At 35.3% G+C, this 17,873-nt stretch overlaps 1 protein-coding gene and 1 long non-coding RNA gene across 4 annotated transcripts in view; one reads left to right on the top strand and one right to left on the bottom strand.

The window, feature by feature from the left end:
* Window positions 1-17,873, bottom strand: part of CNST (consortin, connexin sorting protein) — a 45,998-nt gene that overhangs the window by 17,437 nt on the left and 10,688 nt on the right. For 2 of the 3 annotated variants that reach the window (XM_071739130.1, XM_071739129.1), the window contains 5 exons: window positions 14,352-14,786; window positions 7,585-7,781; window positions 5,438-5,468; window positions 2,869-2,955; window positions 2,281-2,395 (listed from right to left, as the gene is read on the bottom strand). In XM_071739130.1, the coding sequence (XP_071595231.1) occupies window positions 2,281-2,395; window positions 2,869-2,955; window positions 5,438-5,468; window positions 7,585-7,781; window positions 14,352-14,736 (815 nt within the window). In that variant the 5' untranslated portion in view covers window positions 14,737-14,786. Of the gene's footprint in view, window positions 1-2,280; window positions 2,396-2,868; window positions 2,956-5,437; window positions 5,469-7,584; window positions 7,782-14,351; window positions 14,787-15,024; window positions 15,046-17,873 lie in introns of those variants that run through there. The other variant, XM_071739131.1, reaches the window with a different exon arrangement.
* LOC139794055 (uncharacterized) lies at window positions 6-4,609 on the top strand. Its single transcript, XR_011724932.1, has 2 exons — window positions 6-321; window positions 4,475-4,609. It is a non-coding gene; the product is annotated as an uncharacterized lncRNA (long non-coding RNA).

The following is a 17,873-nucleotide window of genomic DNA, read 5'->3' as shown; positions in this document are numbered from 1 at the left end:
TGAATATCATCAGAAGATAATTAGCCCAAACACTGCTCCACCTAACTGACAAAGTAGTCAAAAGAAAATATACTGCGACGTGTCAGGCTATCTACGTTCCCATAAAACTTTATGCTCAGAAGGAACCCTTACCAACTTTAAAAATCCTTTAAGGACTCAATATTACAAGTACTAAAAATACTGACAACTAGAACAGAGATGGAGAAATGGACAAAATAACCCTAAAACATATTTCTCTCTCCACAGCCTGTTTACAATGGGACACGTTTTCTGGGCACTGTAAGATGCAGCAGCTCCCATGGATTCCACGGGCATTCACAGGTGAGTCAGCACCACTGACAGTCAGTGTGGACTTTGCTAACTGTGAAAAAATTTGTGCACAATGTTTTTTGTCATGCACAATCAGTCTTGCAGCCTTTCATACAGCAGTGGAGATAAAATGTTGAGCATTTTGTTTAAAGATATTGAAAAACAAAAAAGTAGGAGAGATGAGGGAAAAGTACTGATGTTCATACTCTAACAATAACTTTAAAAAGTTACACGGTCTTTAAAATGTTACCATTTAAACTTCAAGGGATGCCCAAAACTATTTTTAAAGAGCAAACATATCCAATGTGTAGCTGTAAACCTTGAGTATCAGAAAAAGACTGATTTCAATTACAAAATCAAAATGCTCACATTGTCTGACATCTACATGTTATCCATTATAAATTATAGTTTTAATTACAAAATAAATTGAGATTAAAACTCAGGAAAAAGCATACAAAATAATAAAAGCAAATAGGTTTTGCCTAGAGAGTTTGGCAGAGTAATAATATTAAATACAAAGAACTAATCATGGCAACCATAAAACTTAATTTTTGTCAAATTATGGGGTTTCTCAGAACTAGGAATGCTGTTAAATAACTGAAATTTTGTATTTTAAAGTGAGCCAGCATATAAGAGGTAAAAGGATAAAGCAGAGTTACTCTCAACAAGGTGACAACTGAGGTGACAAGAGAGAGGTGCTGCTATTTGCAGCATGTAAATTGCAATAGACTTGAGTCTTACTGTGGGTTTGCAAGGTCATGTGCAAGGAAACACAGGCTGAGGGACCCTGCAGGCACTCAGATATGATCTCTGGGCAGCAGCAAGCTGTGGGTGCAGCTAGGGTGCTACAGCTGCCTCCTCCTGAGGACATGCAGGAGTACACTTCAAGGGGCTCCTGCATTCATGACTACAAATATTCCCTGCCTGGGTTGTGGCACTAAGGCTTTGTGTTTTCAAACTCCTGTAACAGTCACCAGAAGTAAAAATGTGGAAGCTAAATCATACACTCTATGATCAACAGAAGCATTTTGGCTTTTGTTACATTTGGATTGACTAAGCCAACACAAATGTACTTCAAAAAGTTCTCTATCCACATTTGATTGAGAGCTTCTGCCCAGCACAGGTCAGTCATTGAATGTGATTAGTTTTCTTATTACCATTGGCTGATCATTTTTCAGTGGCAGCTGGTGTAATCTTTTTCCATCTGCCACTTAGACTCAATGTTTAGTAGTTAGGAGATTGACCCATGAAATAACAGATGATGACTGCAATCCCATACATGTTACTGCCCAGAAGAGCACCCCATGCACTGACCAAAGGCTTGTGATACTGTGACAAACTGACTCAGGAGGCTGATGAATCAGACAAAGTAGACACAAACTGAGATTCCAGTTTTTTAGATTATTACCACATTAGGGAACTACAGAATGTCTGCTTTATGATTATGCAACCTATATGGAATCAACAGAAGTGAACAAGAATGACATAAAGCATTAGGGGAATATCCTAAAATGTAGAGAATTTGGGAATAAAAAACTCTAAGGGAGATGTGAGTGCTAGAGTCTCAGATGCTGAGCAATTGATTTAAAAACATTGATTAAAAAAAAGGCATAGACACAATCACCACCATAAATTCTAGTTTCTCTCTTGCTAAATGAACACTACTCAGTTTTTACTTTCACTGAAAATACTTAATATCTAACTCAAAACTCCTTTTTTGGCAAGCTAAAAATCTGTGGAAACAGTTCAGACCTAGTCCTAAACATTCCTCAAACCCCAGTGAAACACTGAAAATTAATGAAGATAACGAAATAACCAAACCAAACAAAAGAAAATAACAAAAACAATCACCACTCCATAACAAATTCACTGAAGATGCACCTTTTATTTTGAGACTATTTTAAAACAAGGAGGTAACAACTGTGCTAACATGTTAGTACTGGAAAAGTAATAATATATTCTTATACGTACTGCTGATGTGAAGAGCAAACTCTAGCAAGCTTTTCCAACTCGTCACCACTCAGTTCTTTAGCTGAATTCCTCAGTGTTGTAACTGAACTAGGAACTGCGGTTTTCCATTTTCTTTCTAAATTAAATTGAAATTATTTTTACCCAAACTATTATAAAATCAGTATTTGCTTAGCATAAAACATATATGTCAAACTAATTTAAGGAGAAATATTGATAACTCTTTTGCGTATGCTCTAGAATGTTGTTTCAGACTATGCAAAAAAGCAGTGTATTTTCTCACTACACACTTTATTTTCATCACAATATATTTACCAGCCCTAAACCAAAAATAAGCTCAAAGCATCTGTGGAGCAATCAAAGTCTCAATTAACAGAATAAAACATTACAAACTATTTGCATCATTTTCATGAACTGTGTGAGAAATCTAAAGCAGTAACATTTTTCTCATTATAAGGTCAGAGAAATTCTGATGTAAATGCTGCTTTTGCCATGTAACATTTTTAAGCTGGCAAGACATATACTCTGCTAGTTAGAAATACAAAACAAATTAATTCTTCATTCTACCATATTAGTCCAGCCTGTACTCACCCCACTGTTCCTGTATAGAAGAAAGATTTGCAAGCAGCTGCTCATGATAAAGTCGTTCAAGCTGAATGAACTTCATCGCCTTCTCATCTGAATGGAAGGTTAAAGAAAAATGCAAACATATATTGACATGATACCATTTTTAAAAATATTTGGCACTATATTTGAAAAGGCAACCATTATGTACCTGACATTTGAATCAAATGAATCAAAATGAATAAGTGAATCAAAATGAATAATGGCTAGCATCCAGAAAATGCAGCAGACATGAAAACAGTAAGAAGTAAAATAAGTTGAGAAAAGCTCCAAAAATGAAAATCTTTTCAGTAGTGACCTCTTCCCACATGCCTTAATTCCAACAAAACTCTTTCTATAAAAGAAAAAGGTAAAATGTTGTTGACAACTATATAACAGTTGAAATATATCTGGAAATGAAAAGCAAAGCAATTGTACAAATATCAGCAGGTACCTCTCAAGAAATTATATGACCTAAACCATAACTAACTAAAAATATGGCTCCTTTCTACTGACCAGCTGGAGACAGTATTAAAAAAACTTATCCAACTCAAGCTTTCAAAAATTACCCTCCCTCTTTTCAAGCATTGTATACAACACTGTTGGACTCATGATTCATCTTTTGACTACTTTTTGAAGCTTCTGCTTACTTTTCTTCTACAAGAACTCTTTCCCCTCCCTTAGGCTTATCAGTACATTCACAAAGGTACACTGATAGTTACATATTCTGTAATAGACAGGATAATTCTAGTTCCATCAAGCCCGAGTTGCTAGTTCTTTTTAAAGCCATGTTGAAGCAGCTATTTGAAGTTTAATTCTACAGTACAATGAGGATGGTAGTACAGTCAATGAGGTTCTTAGTAATAGAGAAAAGATATTTTCCATTATTCATGCTAATTAAAATACTGGATTAACAATTACAAACACTCAACCAGTACTTGTTATTCTCATTAGCCTCATGCAACATACACATAGCCTGTCTTATGAACAACAATAATATTAATGGAAGGAATATCCCTTGAATTAAAATAATTTTGTTATTAGAAACAGGATTACAGATCAGAGATAGCCTTAAAGGATGACAGCAACAAACCCTGAATGATTGTTAATATGAAGTTCTACACTGGATGAATTAAAATGCCTGTCATGGATAATTGATACAGTGCAACATGATCAAGTTCTTTATTAACCTCAGGAAACTGGTGGTTGCAAGTACAGAGGAGATATCCTTCATAAATATGTATTATATAGTGGTGTTCAATTCCACACATCAGGTGTGCATCACATTAAAATATTTCCTTTGATTAGCTGTAAATACAGTGCCCTTAGATTAGAGCAACTTCTATGAGAGAGAAGCTTTCTATCCTACTGTTGAATGCATTTCAAATTTACTGTATATCCCCCTGCAGAGCCATAACTTAATACTGAATTTTTCCATGTCTTTAATTTATGCTGCGTTTTGGATCTTCTGATGGTTGCTTTTCAGCTAGGATGACCAAGACAGAAGTACAGTCTTATAAGACAGAAATGGTTATTTTATTTTACATGTTGCCTTTATAATACTGCTACAGCTATTTCTGTTTTTGTATTACAGGCTAATAGAACTTGGCAAGGTTTCAAGGATAACAAAGCGTAAGAAACCTGGAAAGGTATTTAACCATCACAATTGCCTATTTGCTGCACTTGGTTTGTAACAAATTACATAATAAAGAAATAATTTGTATGCACAGATGCTGTAGTTTATGATGCATCTTAGTGATTCACATATGCCTTAAGGGCTCACCACTCTGGCCTCTTCTTTTTATAATCTGATAATTTTCCCTTAAGAGCAGAGGAAAACTCAGTCCACCTTGTCTAAAAATATAGTTTCACTTCAAGGTTTAATATGGTTATTCTCTCTCACAATTACTGTAATATTTCAGAGTAATTAGCAGCAGCTTAACTATTAATTTTTTTTTAACCAAACTTATTTGAATTACCTAGGAATGAATCAAAATTAACTGGACCATTGAACCAGCTGCTCCCAGACGCAATTACCCATATTTGCCTACAACAGTTTCCCAAAAGTGTTTGAAGGTTGCTCATCTCCTTTAGCTCAGTTTGTTTGGTACTTTTATTCTAATCCAGATGCTTGCAGTACACATTCTAATCAACTGTGGTGATGATTTTGTTCTCACTACAACAGTGACTTATTTGATACAACTGAATACATACGCTGTTTGGATTGGACATATTCCCAGTTACTGCTACTTGGAACAGAATTTATCCTATAAAAGCTGAAGTTCTTTGAAAATATTTTTTTACTTCCTTGTTTGCACACAACTATAACGATTGTATCAGTACAGTTTTTGGAAGTGGATTTATTTCCTAACTCATATTATAGCTGTCTGATTAAGAAGGACATGTTAACATATCATATAGTCACTCATAAGTAAGTTACTGCTCTTCTAACCCAGACCCAAAACCTGTGAGTCAATGGTAAAGCATTTGCCTTTTATATTTTATCATGCCAGATTAGTTTAATGTTATATAACAATTTCTACAAGTAAAAGGATACATTCCTCCTCTTGAAAATAGGTCTCAGCTATCTGCAAAAGCAAAAAAAGGAAAATTAGAATTCTACAATTTTCATGAGAGCGGTAAGAATATATTATGAACTTTTTATCATGGTATTAAATGTCTGTTTTGTAGGTTTATATTTAGTTTGGGTACAAATGTTCACACTTAATTGCTGTATCCTTATCCTATAAAAGATGTGTAGAAAGAGTATATATAAAAAAAGAAATAGTAAGTTTACTCCAACAAATGAATTTGACCAAATGTTAGTTGGGTTTTGTCTTGTTAGCACAATAAACAATAATTTCAGAAAATATGATTATCAGATTAAAATCAGTATTATTATTATTACTGTCACATAAAAAAGTTTTAAAATGAGCTAGAACAGAAGTAAAATGTTTACTGATATGAAGAGTTGGAGCCCCATTACTGACCATTGTTACCCTATGTCTGACTAAATTAAGATCATTGCTGAGCTCTCCCAAGCATTACAGTGCAATTGACAGGATGGAGAAAGAGGTTTCCTAACCAATGAGAAAAGAGCAATCTTGGGATAAAAGACACTAAAAAAAACACCTGGCACAGCATAGACAGACCAGCAACATTCCTGTCTATATCCTATTTATAATAAATACTTATGAAAGCTAATAATTATTTCAAATACATATAATTTAAAATCTTTAAAGTATGAATATTTTTCATCAGATAAATATAAAAGAACTCAAGTTCTTAATGTTTTTGAATGCTACCGTTAAAGTTCTTTATTATTTTTCCAGATTAAAAACTGTGTCATGACCTTTGTAAATTCTGCTAGCTTTTGTTCAAACAATGTTCAAAATGCTTGGTATTTCTTAATAAAAAAAAAAAAAAAAAAAAAAAAGAGAAAAAAGAAAAAAGAGATGGTGTTTAGTGACATGTCTGAACCTGGCAATGCAGATTCTGTTTTCAGTTCTGTCACAGTTTCAGTATGACTTTCAAAAGGTTGTTACCCTTAGGGTTTGGCTTTCTCATCTAAAAAAAGCAGCAAACAGATTTCACCTCCATCACATTCAGTGACATTCCTTAATATCTGTAAAGTGTTTTGGAGGTTTTTCCCTAACTCTGCTGTTTTTTAAAACAGACCTTGGTACTGATTCATGATGACCACCAAATCTACTGTAGCTAAAAGTAGAAACGGTCAATCCTAATAATAAGTTTCAAATAAGTTAAAAATTAAATCAAATACCTTCATTCAAACACAGTAAAAAACAATTTAAAATTCGATGTAAAATATAAAATATAATTTGAAATAATAAAGAGAAACATTTTTCTCAAATATAATAACTTATTTTAATCAGAGAAGAATAATGCAGGAATGTCATCACAGTTTTGAAATTTAAAATATAATAATAATCATCCAGTTTTCCACAATAAAGAAAATGCAACTAAATTAAATACTAAGTCAAATATACAATACTATATAGTATCTACATATGGCTTATATTAGACACTGTAGCCAAACAAAAAGTCTTCTAATCCACTGTTAGACAGTCTGACACAACTGAAATATAAACTAATATTGTGTCAAGCCCTATCAACATCCTCACCTTGCCTGATAGTCACCAGAAAGAAAAACACTGCCCAGTTAGTAAGAATGATTGCTTTTCAAATCACACAGTATTTCCCTTGGTCTTTTAGTAACTGCTATAAAAAAAGCACATGCTAAGAAACCTTGAATCTCAGCACTCATGCATGAAATTAGTGCTAGAGAGCATTCTGCATTAGTAAAAATAATTCCAGATTTAAAATGGTATTTAGACATCAGCTATCTCGTAGCTACACTGCTGTCCTATGAACAATATTTAAAGTATGTTGAAAAGGGATTTTTCTAAATCTTCCTGACAAACTAGAATTTCATCATTTGAGGAATGAAAACCCATCTTTTAGAGTTTCTTCTAAATGCACAATACACTTCCAAGGCAATTTATAACTAAGCATATATTAAGACACATTAGAGGAGTTATTTGCCTTGACCATTTGTTACACATCAAAATATTCTGTCTAAATGAGTGTATTGGCATATGTTGAATTAATGCATTTTTTTCTAATAAATAAAAGTCTCAAATAAAATCAAAATTGAGTGCAACATCCCCGAATCATAAAAAGTACCTGATGGAGACACAGGGGCAGTATCTTTGAATCCATCTGTTCAACCTCTTCACGAAGTAAAGAGAAAAGAGACTGCAACTTTTGGTTTTGTTCTTTTTGGTGGAAGTTTTCATTTGCTTCAACGGTGCCTTCAGATTCTGTATCTGTAATAAGAGTATTCTCCTCCTTGACAGCTGTGGTTCCTACTGTAGGAACTCCTTTAAAAAGAACAAGTAGCTAGGTTAGAATTAAAAAAACATGTCAAGTTGTTTTTGTAGGAAATTTCCATACAGAAGCTATGAATGAAATCCTAGTATCTTAAAAAGCATCTCTGCAAGTAAATAAAATACTTATGTGTATTAAATGTAAAGTCTTGCATCTGGGAAAGAACAACCCCAGGCACCAGTATAGGTTGGGGACTGAGCTGTTGGAGAGCAGCACAGGGGAAAGGGACCTGGGGATGCAGGTGGATGGAAAGAACCAGGAGCCAACAATGTGCCCAATGGCATCCTGGGGTGCTTTACAAGGGGGGGGTAGTTAGTAGGTCAAGAGAGGTTCTCCTCCCCCTCTTCTCTGCTCTGGTGAGGCCACATTTGGAATATTGTGTCCAGTTCTGGGCCCCTCAGTTCCAGAAGGACCAGGAACTGCTTGAGAGAGTCCAGCACAGAACGACAAAGATGATGGAGTGGAACATCTCCCTTAAGACGAAAGACTGAGGGAGCTGGGGCTCTTCAGCTTGGAGAATGAGGGCTGAACTCATCAATGTTTATAAATATGTAAGGGGTGAGTGCCAGGAGGGCAGAGTAAAGCTTTTCTCAGGGATGAATAACAATAGGACAAGGGGCAATGGTTGTAAACTGGAGCACAGGCAGTTTTGTATTATTAGGAATAATTTTTTCACTGTGAAGGTGACAGAACACTGGAACACTCTGCCCAGGGAGGTTGTGGAGTCTCCTTCCCTGGAGACATTCAAAATCCACTTGGGTGCATTCCTGTGTGACCTATAGGTGATTCTGCTCTGGCAGGGGGGTTTGGACTTGATGATCTTTCGAGCTTCCTTCCAACCCCTAACTTTCTATGGTTCTATGAAAATACTGGTCTTGCCAAAATTAGTTGTGATAGTATCAGCTCACCTGCCTGAAAAACACACAGTAACATTCATCAGGTATTTTTGTACACTTCTAACTGGAACCTGACTTTAACTAAAACAAATCAATACTTAGATCCAAGTTGACAAAATTTTATGTTGAATGAATTGTAATACAGCAGAGACAGAAAACAGGGTGGTTTGCAACACAGAGAAGGACAAAAAAAGGGTAAAAGGAAGGTAGGCAAGGAGAGGGTGAATGAGGTTCTCAGCTTATCTCCACTCCTGCCAAGGACCTCGTACAGGGAGGTGTCCCAGTACAGGAAGGAAGGACAATTTGAGCTGTTCTTCAGATGATAACAGTGTCTCCTCACAGTGACAACGGGATCTCAAAGGTCAGAAACAAGCAGATTATGACAGTGGGGGTTTTGCTGTTGGGGACAGCTGTCTAGGCAGACTGTCCTGCTTAGTGAAAAGGAAGACCTCCTAGATACCTATATAGTTTATTTGAGAGTCCAAGGAACAAGCCAGCAGTAGTGATCTATGCTGGTAACAAAGACACAAGGAAGTGCAAACTTCCAGAATTTTTTGCTAGGCAAAAATCTAGTTTCTCCATGGTACTTTCCCTGGCAGTACACTGCTGCTTGTCTCTAGCTGTAAGAAGAGGACATGTAGGTGGAAGACTAGCAACCTATATGAAGGTTAATGTAAAGCGTAACAATCTAAAAATATTACAGGAAAAACTTTGTGGGTGCAAATCCCACATTTTATTGACAGAAATGCAGCATTTGCAGTGCATTGCTCATCATGAATACAACAATTTTCAGGAAATGTTAAATAAGATTATGGAGTAAGTGTAGGACTGGCAGTGATTTTGGGAGAAATCAATTACCCACACAGAGAACTGGGGCAGTTTCTTACAAAGATCAGAGAACAGAAGCAATAAATGATGGCTTCCTGTAACACAAAATCCTAGGAGTAACCAGAAAACTACAGTTTATTCCACCAATTAATAAACTTTTTTTTTTTTTTTTTAATTTTTTTTTTACATAAAACAAAATTGAATTTGATACTTTTGCATAGGATTGAACATTTTGGGTTTTTTTTAATCACATAATTTTAAAAAATAATGTATTGATTTTGGCCAGTGAAACATTCACAATAAACTTTTATTAACCTAAGTTATGATGAACATGTTATTCCTCCTCCACTAAACCCATTTCTGAAAGTCATGTTATCATTTAAAAGCAGGACAGGTGCAGGCACTGTTTCAAGTCATCATCACACTGACTGCTTGCTTCCACAGCTTGGACACTCAAGCATCTTTCACAGACCCCTGTGTTCATACTTAAGATTCAGGGCTTTAAGAAAGGCATTAGCTTGCCCACTGAAGGCTTGACCATTTTATTTTTAGTTATTTTAAACACTTTCTTAAGAAAACTATCCTGGTCAGGAGTACTAGTAATCTCTGTGGGTGGCTGTTTCATGGGGCTTACTGCCAGACAAAATATGGCTGTAACTTAATACTGTTTTTTCAATATTAGTATGTCTTTGCTTTTCCAAAATGTATTTGGGCTTGTCCTCGACCAAAAGCAACAAGAGATATAGCCAAATGCAAGAGAGAAACCAGGGAGAGATGGAGTTAAGGATGTCTTTAAAAAAAGTATAGCTTTATGTTCAGCAGATGATCATGAAACCAGAAAAGAGGGTCCTTGTGTCCTCAGAAACCTTTTCTCTCAAAGAAAAAAAGTAAAAGTAAAAAAAAAGTAAAAAAAAAAGTAAAAAAAAAAAAAGTTACTTAAACTATACTTTATTAAGCAGCTCATAATCACCTGTCACATCAAAACATGAACATTGATTAAAATGTGCTCCAGAACAACTATAATGAAAAACTGTAAATTTAATTGTATTGCAGTAGTGTTGCTAATACGTAGTTTAGAAACGGTGCCTTAATCCTACAGAGAGCTGAGCTGTCACTCACTTGGAATTAAAATCTGCCCTCAAATAACTCCCCTGATTCTGAAGCAAGGCCTTATACAGCCATTCACATTAAATCTACTTTTATTTACCTTAAACACAAGACAGCATTTGTGCCTTAGTAACACTATAACTAAGAACTTTTCCTCAGGCACTTAGCAATGCTATTTTGTCATAAAGGTGTTATTTTTCTTTTTTTTTTTTCTCCATGTTCTTGAAAAGGGCACACAACACTTCTTTTTCCTAGAATCAAGTAACCTTACTGCTCAAAGTGGATTTTTTTTTTTTACTGGTCTTTTACATATATTTCTGATATTTTAAGAAGCATGAATTGTTTTTTCACTCTGTAAAGGACAAATACTTAATCCATAGACTGGTATCTTGGTCAATACTAACATGGAAGCAGAAAATACAGAAGGTATCAAATCTCCAGTGGGCAGAGCACTCACTAAGAACGTGGCAGAGAGCCAGGTTCAAGTTTCTGCTCTGCTAGACTCAGAGGTTTCAGCTGACATCCTCTTTGCCCAGTATGGCAAACATTGGGTGCACCAACATTTTCAAAGGCACTGGAAGAAGTAAACTTTCTGCAAATTTCCCTAAGAGTTCAGAGAAGTAGTCTCACATTTCCAAAAAGATCCAATTTTGACAATAAAAATGACAAATGCATTTTTTAATGTCTCACTTTTTTTCCTTTGTCAGTACTACAAGTATGTGAAATTAAGATGCTCTTGCTACCTGTCTGAGAATGAGTCAGAGGTACAAGTATGAAGCATTTGCTATCAAAATAAAATTACAGATTTTGTCCTCTTTTTAAACTGAATTTTCATTTTCTCATCCAGCAGCATTAACATAAGTCACCAGTAACAGAACTTTCTAGTACAGAAAACATATGGTAATCTCTTTTTTTAAACATTTTTCAGTACTCAGTATCAGAAGTCTGGTTCAGACTGATTTATTCAAGAAATATTGAAAAAAAAGACCAGCAAGTATTTTTTAAAAAAATTCATTTCTAAGAGAAGACATTTTAAGGCAGGAGTGTTGGTGGTAAAGATGTAATTTTAACTGAACAAGTTCAAAGTCTTGTCTAGTGTGTCACAGAACCCTAAGTGAAATAACATTGTTTGAATTTTCATATAATTTAACTGGTTTATATTCACAGACTCCCAGAATGACTGTGGTTGGAAGATACCTTCAAGATCATCCTTGTCCAACCTTTAACCAACACTGGAAGCTCACCACTAAACCATGTCCATATGTTTAATTCACTGCAACACTTTCTTCCTCCACTCTCAAGCTGATTCAAGAAACAATTTGAATACAGGAAAAGTGTAAGTTGTGGAATTTTACTTGGGGAAAAATGATTAAGTGCAAGTTACCATGTTATACTACATTAAGGAGTTACCCACCATGATTTTACAATATTAAGTCACTAGTTATGCCAGAACTGATATTTTGGAAAAAGATAGGACTATTTGCAGAGAACAGGGATAATTTGAAGTCCACGTTTACAAAAAAAAAACACTGAAGCAGATGACACTTCATGAATCACTCTCTCTACAGCACTCAAGTTAGTACGATTCATTAGAGTGAATCCAACTATGAACAAAAACCAAGTTTTATCAATTAAAATTTACATCAATTTTTTAAATCACCAGTGTCCTTCTTCAACAGATATAATCATAGTCTATTCAAAACTACTGTTAGTAGATGGAAACACTGTGACAGAAATTTGGGATCTGCAAGCTGCAGCATCCAGGCAGCTAAAAGGAGTTGCTGCTTCAAACAATGCATAGCTGAAATTTTGGAATTACTTATTCCAGGACACCAAAATGGAATCAAAAAACAAGTGCAAGTCAGGTGACAAATTCACTGTAAACTACTACAGTCTATCAGTCCCCACTTGGGGAAGTCCTGACTGCATAACTGATCATAGCAAGGAGAGCACATGAACAAATCACTACCTCTTTCCCTGCTCCTTATATTCTCACCCATAATTTCTCAATAGTTAAAAACAAAAAAAGAAATAAAACCACAGTTGTACATGCAATGCAAGTATTGGTTTGTGATTCCAACTTGGCTTCTGTGGCACTGTGCTGTCATCCACTCTTGAGATTTTCCACTCTGGCTTGATTATTTTCTTCTACAATTCTCTGAGTTGACATAAAGACAAGAAAGCTACTTTGCTTCCTTTATGTAGAGGGATACTTGGGAATTCTTTAAAATAGCTGTTGTTAAAAATTAAATAGGAGGTTCTCACTAAAATAAAGACATTTGCAACATCAAAAATTGTGACACAGTCACTACATTGTATGAAAACAGGAGATACATCATGTGAGAATACCTAGAACAATAAATGTAAATTAACCCATAATCAATAGGAGATATATAGAGAGGAGAAGTTTAACTTTCAGAGTTTGGTGAATTACTCCTCCTCTTCCTCTCATCGGGCTTCAGATAACTCTGTTTATCCATCTAGATCACATTTCAACAACTTGGTTTTTGTTATTTCCATCATGCAGGTGGCTCGTTCTCAATTAATTAAAACAAGAGATTAGCAGAATACACATTTCATTGTATTTTTAAACATTACATCTACAGTTGAAATACTTCATGATCTTCTGCATCATTTAATGATAATTCATTCTCCCTATGATGACTGATTTCAGGATCTCTCTTTACTAGAAAATACCATTTTTCTCTTCTAGATTTTGCTTGCCCATTCAAGATATGGAATACAAAGCTTCCCTCTTTTCCTTTCCTTACCTTACCTATTTTATAATCCTTTTATAATCCTTTGAGATCATCATCATCAATTGTCAGATTAGACCATAGAAGACTTGCAATTTATCAGGAAAACTGCATTTTAAAATTATCTATTTTAGGTAGCCAAATTCCCTGCCTTCTCAATCTTCAGATGAAAAAAATATCAGGGAAAAAAAAAAAAACAACAAAAAACCAGCAGGCATGATTCAGTTTTTCCAAGTCCAAAGATACCATGAAACACACTGATTTTAATTAATGTATTTGCAGAACTATGACACATAAGCATTATGATTTATGTCAAAACCCAAACATAGCACACATTGTGTTGATGAAGAGAAGCCTACTCATTCAAAAAGGGAAGAAGCATTTCAAATAAGATCATATAAAAAGCCTTTATATTTTCCCTATCTAATTCATATCCAAAAGATATAAAGGAAGAGTAACAGCAAAAATTGGTAGAAACACACTTCTGAACAGCTCATTACCCAAAATAGACATCCTAGGACACTGAAAAATATAAGTAAATTTTAACAACCGCAGACAAAGATCAAGCTATTTGGTATTCATACAAAGATTTAAAATCTTGACATTGGATCAAGACAACAAAATATTGCACTTGAGCAGGGTGTTGAACAAAATCATATTGCCTGATTTTCTGGCTATTATGATTTGAAAGTCAGCCCAATTTCCATACTGAAACTCCTTCTACTCATGCTTCCTTGGTATGTTCCATTTGCTACACAGCCAAAATAGCCAAAATTTAAATACAGAAGGTGAAAACATTTAGAGTTGCATTTGATTTAGGACTTTCAACAGTTCTGAAAAAAACCCAACTGTATAGTGAAATTTTAAAAATAATTAGCATCACAACTAAAGTATATCTTCCTTATTAGTTCACAAGTTAGAGCTAGTGTGTTGTTATTTTAACTAAACAGAACAAAACCATGCTTTTATAAAGTACCTTTAGGTTTTTTACTGGAGCTTCTTTTGCTTCGTGGACTTCTTTTTCCACCTGGCTGTTTTTCTGTAATAGGCTTTTCCTCCAGCTGGGGCTCCATATGGACATTTACAGATCTCTCAGTCTCACTTTCCTTACAGCTTGGGGTGCAGCCTCCACTGTCCATATTCTCATTATTATTGATGCTGTCCTGCTCACCTTTATCCTGTCGTCCCATAGCAATGCTACCAGTAGTCAGAACCTCATTCCCATCAATGTCAAGTTGATTTTCATTTTCATCAGCTGAGGAAACCAAATGGGATGCCAAACTTTCCACCCTATACTCAGCAGAAAGACTGTCCTTTGAGTCTATTTGTAGATCATTTGGTGGAAATTCTCTGTCATCCATTAGAGCGTTACTTGTTGAACCTCTTAATTTCTCTCCAAATATTTTTAAACCTAAAATATAAAACAAGAAGTATTTACAATCTGTATATTACAATAGATAAATAACCTTGTACTTAATGCCAGCCAATAAATAATAACATCAGCCAAGTGATAACATTTTAAAATATGGGGAAATTCTTTCAAACAGTAACTCACTGCCCCATTGTAAGTCCTTAGGCAAAGTACATCTACATCCAAAAAACTCTCTCTAAACGTTTATTTTTATCCAATTATAACTGGTTCCAGTTACCTGACCAATAGCACAGCTGACCTTTACATCAATGTTCAGTGTTACAACTGAGGTAATGAGAAAAACAAAACAATAAACAGAAACCACCCTGAGCCCTCCCTCCCCCTTTAAATCTATGGCTAAAACAAAGTCATTCTTGTTACGTAAGATCATAGTTTGCTTGAAATAAAAATAAACCAGGAAGTAATAAAAGCAGAACAACTTTTAATTCCTTCAGTGACACTATCATATTGAATAGGAGATAGATTAACCCCGTTACAAAACTTAGATGGAAGTAGAACCTGTTTATTGACTGAAAGTGCCACTTTATTTTCAAGAAAACATTCAACATGTCTTCAGGATATATAGAAGCAGATGGTTTGTTAATAAAAAACCCTAATCCCCCACCTACTCTCAGCAGGGGTCAATTTTCCCTTTTAGTGAACATGCAAGTCTAATCAATGCTGCAATTAGATGCATATTCACAGGAAAAAAAGGGTAACTCTAAGCAGCAGTTACACTGTACTTAAGCAGAGCTGTTACTGTATCAGTTCCTATCTTTAGTTTTTAAAAGCATGGTAATACTGCTGGTTTAATTTCGCAACTATGTAGCTGAAATACAGTTCCATTAGATTTAGGTCATATTTTAAACAGTGAAGCCAAATTTCAGCAGGCAGTGTGGTATTATAGAAGAGCTTAGATAAGCCTCCTGTAACAGTTTCCTATCCCTTCCTTCAAATCACAAGGCATTAGGAAAACTGCCTTCACCAGCCTTTCTTCAGTCTTACATCCTGAAATACACAACTGAAATGCACACTTAATAATATGCAAGACAATTTCATTTTACTTGCTAAGAAATGCTCAAATTGCAGAAAAATGGAAACCTTAGAGAGTAAGTAGGTTTTTCCTCATACAGGAATACAAAGCACAGGCTAGAGATATAGTGAGGAGTCCCATGGAAGCATGCAAGGGGTGACAAGCCAGCACCCAGCTGGGCAACACAAAAGCACCAACTAGGACAGCTCCATCTCTGCTTCCAACCTGAAGAACTTGTTATCCATCCCCAGCCATACCAGTCTAACAAAATATCCTACCTATCCTATAACACATAAATTGTACAGGTGGAGTTTTAGACTGGACATTAGGAAGTATTTCTTTGCCAAGAGGCTGGTCAAACACTAGAAGCAGCTTCCTGGAGAGGTGGTCAATGCCACAAATCTCCCAGTATTTAAAAGCCATTTGGATAATGCCTTTAATAACATGCTACAATTTTAGGTCAGCCCTGAATTAGTCAGGCAGTTGGACTAGATGATCACTGTAGGTCCCTTCCAACTGAAATGTTCTATTCTGCTATTCTGTTCTAGAAGAACGATGTGCAGTAGAGGTGCAAGTCATATTTTCCTGTGGCAACCAAAGAAGAGAACTGGCTTTCACTAAGTATCAGCAAGACAAAGAAAGGAACTCAATAGGAGATACATATCTGGAAAATAGATCTGTTCACTAGAGGGATACTCCTTAATCAAGCCCTTTTCTCTAGAAGAGCATAACCACAAAATGAAAGGTTAAAAGGACAGAACTTTAGGCAGAGAAGCAAGAATTGGAACTAGAAGATACTCTTTAGACACCCACAGTATAAATTATGCTGATTTATTGATATAACTGCCCTAAAGCATTAAAAAAACCCCAGACACCGTGCTATACTTGAAAGGTTCACTCCCTAACTCTTCCTTGCGTAAGAAATAACCACTACTGCTGCCCTCTCCAGATCATAGACTAAATGATACATCAAACAAAAGATGTTGAAATAAATTGCTCCAAGCCAATGAGGAATTAGTTCTAACAGCAATAATTAAAAATCAGGATGTCCTACCACCACTCTCTTGCTTCTGTCAGTGGACAACAGTTTATCTTTTCAACAGCTGTCACAGAGAAACAGAAATGTGAATGCATTCAAACAAGGTGTTTCCTAGTAGATTATTAGAGGAAATGATGCTTTTGACAAGTGACATTTTCTATAGAGGAAGCTAACATTTTAATAGAAAATAATAACTCATTTCCTTTTAACATGTGGCTAACATGATAATCCCTTTCTAGCTGAGAGGCTGGAGAGCTTCTGCAGCTATTACTGATCAACATTTCTTGGTTTATTGTTTGAAACTCAGTCTCTCTCCAAACAGAAGTAGCAGGGAAAATCTATTCCTTTTTCAACTGTTATGACTCCTTAGAGAATGAAAACTCAGAAAGAATGAGCTCAAAGAAGTTCAAACAGTCTTGCTCTTCATCTTTGAAAAGGATGTTTTTTCCCTCATAGCTGAAACTTTTTTTTCTTTCCTGGTTTTTGATGCTGCTATCTGCTACTGCTCTTGACTTGACCAAGACAACAGCCAGGTACCAAAGCAAAGCTAAATCTTTTGAGGATTAATTTTAGCTCTCTCTGAAAACACAAGTAGAAACACTTATTTATAAACAGAAATTGAATTAAAATTATTATTGTTTTGCCACTCAAATAAACTGCACACACACAAACATGCTAAGGAACAAATGTTTGTTTCTTCCTAGGCACATCTTTACTCTCTTCACTGGCTGCTCAACCCTGACATACAAGCTAACACTGAGTAGAACTATGCAGACTTCTGTTAAAAGGTGCCAATGAATGAAAAACCCTTCGGTTCCAGCTGCCACACAGATTCATGCTTCAGGCATGTTTAATCATGGTGATTATTACAACTCAAAAATACGACAGAAAATACTTCCCAAGTGGCTAAAAGACAAAGTCTGTAATGAAGAAATTAGTTGTATGCTTGCTTGCTATAGAGTGAAGAGCATTTACATTATAGAGATATTATGATACTCACTTCTGTTTTAGATCA

The sequence above is a fragment of the Heliangelus exortis genome, chromosome 3 (genome assembly GCF_036169615.1).
Source record: "Heliangelus exortis chromosome 3, bHelExo1.hap1, whole genome shotgun sequence".
Taxonomy (NCBI): Eukaryota; Metazoa; Chordata; class Aves; order Apodiformes; family Trochilidae; genus Heliangelus; species Heliangelus exortis.
The sequence above is the reverse complement of the archived record's forward strand: the minus strand, read 5'-3'. Positions and strand labels throughout refer to the sequence as shown.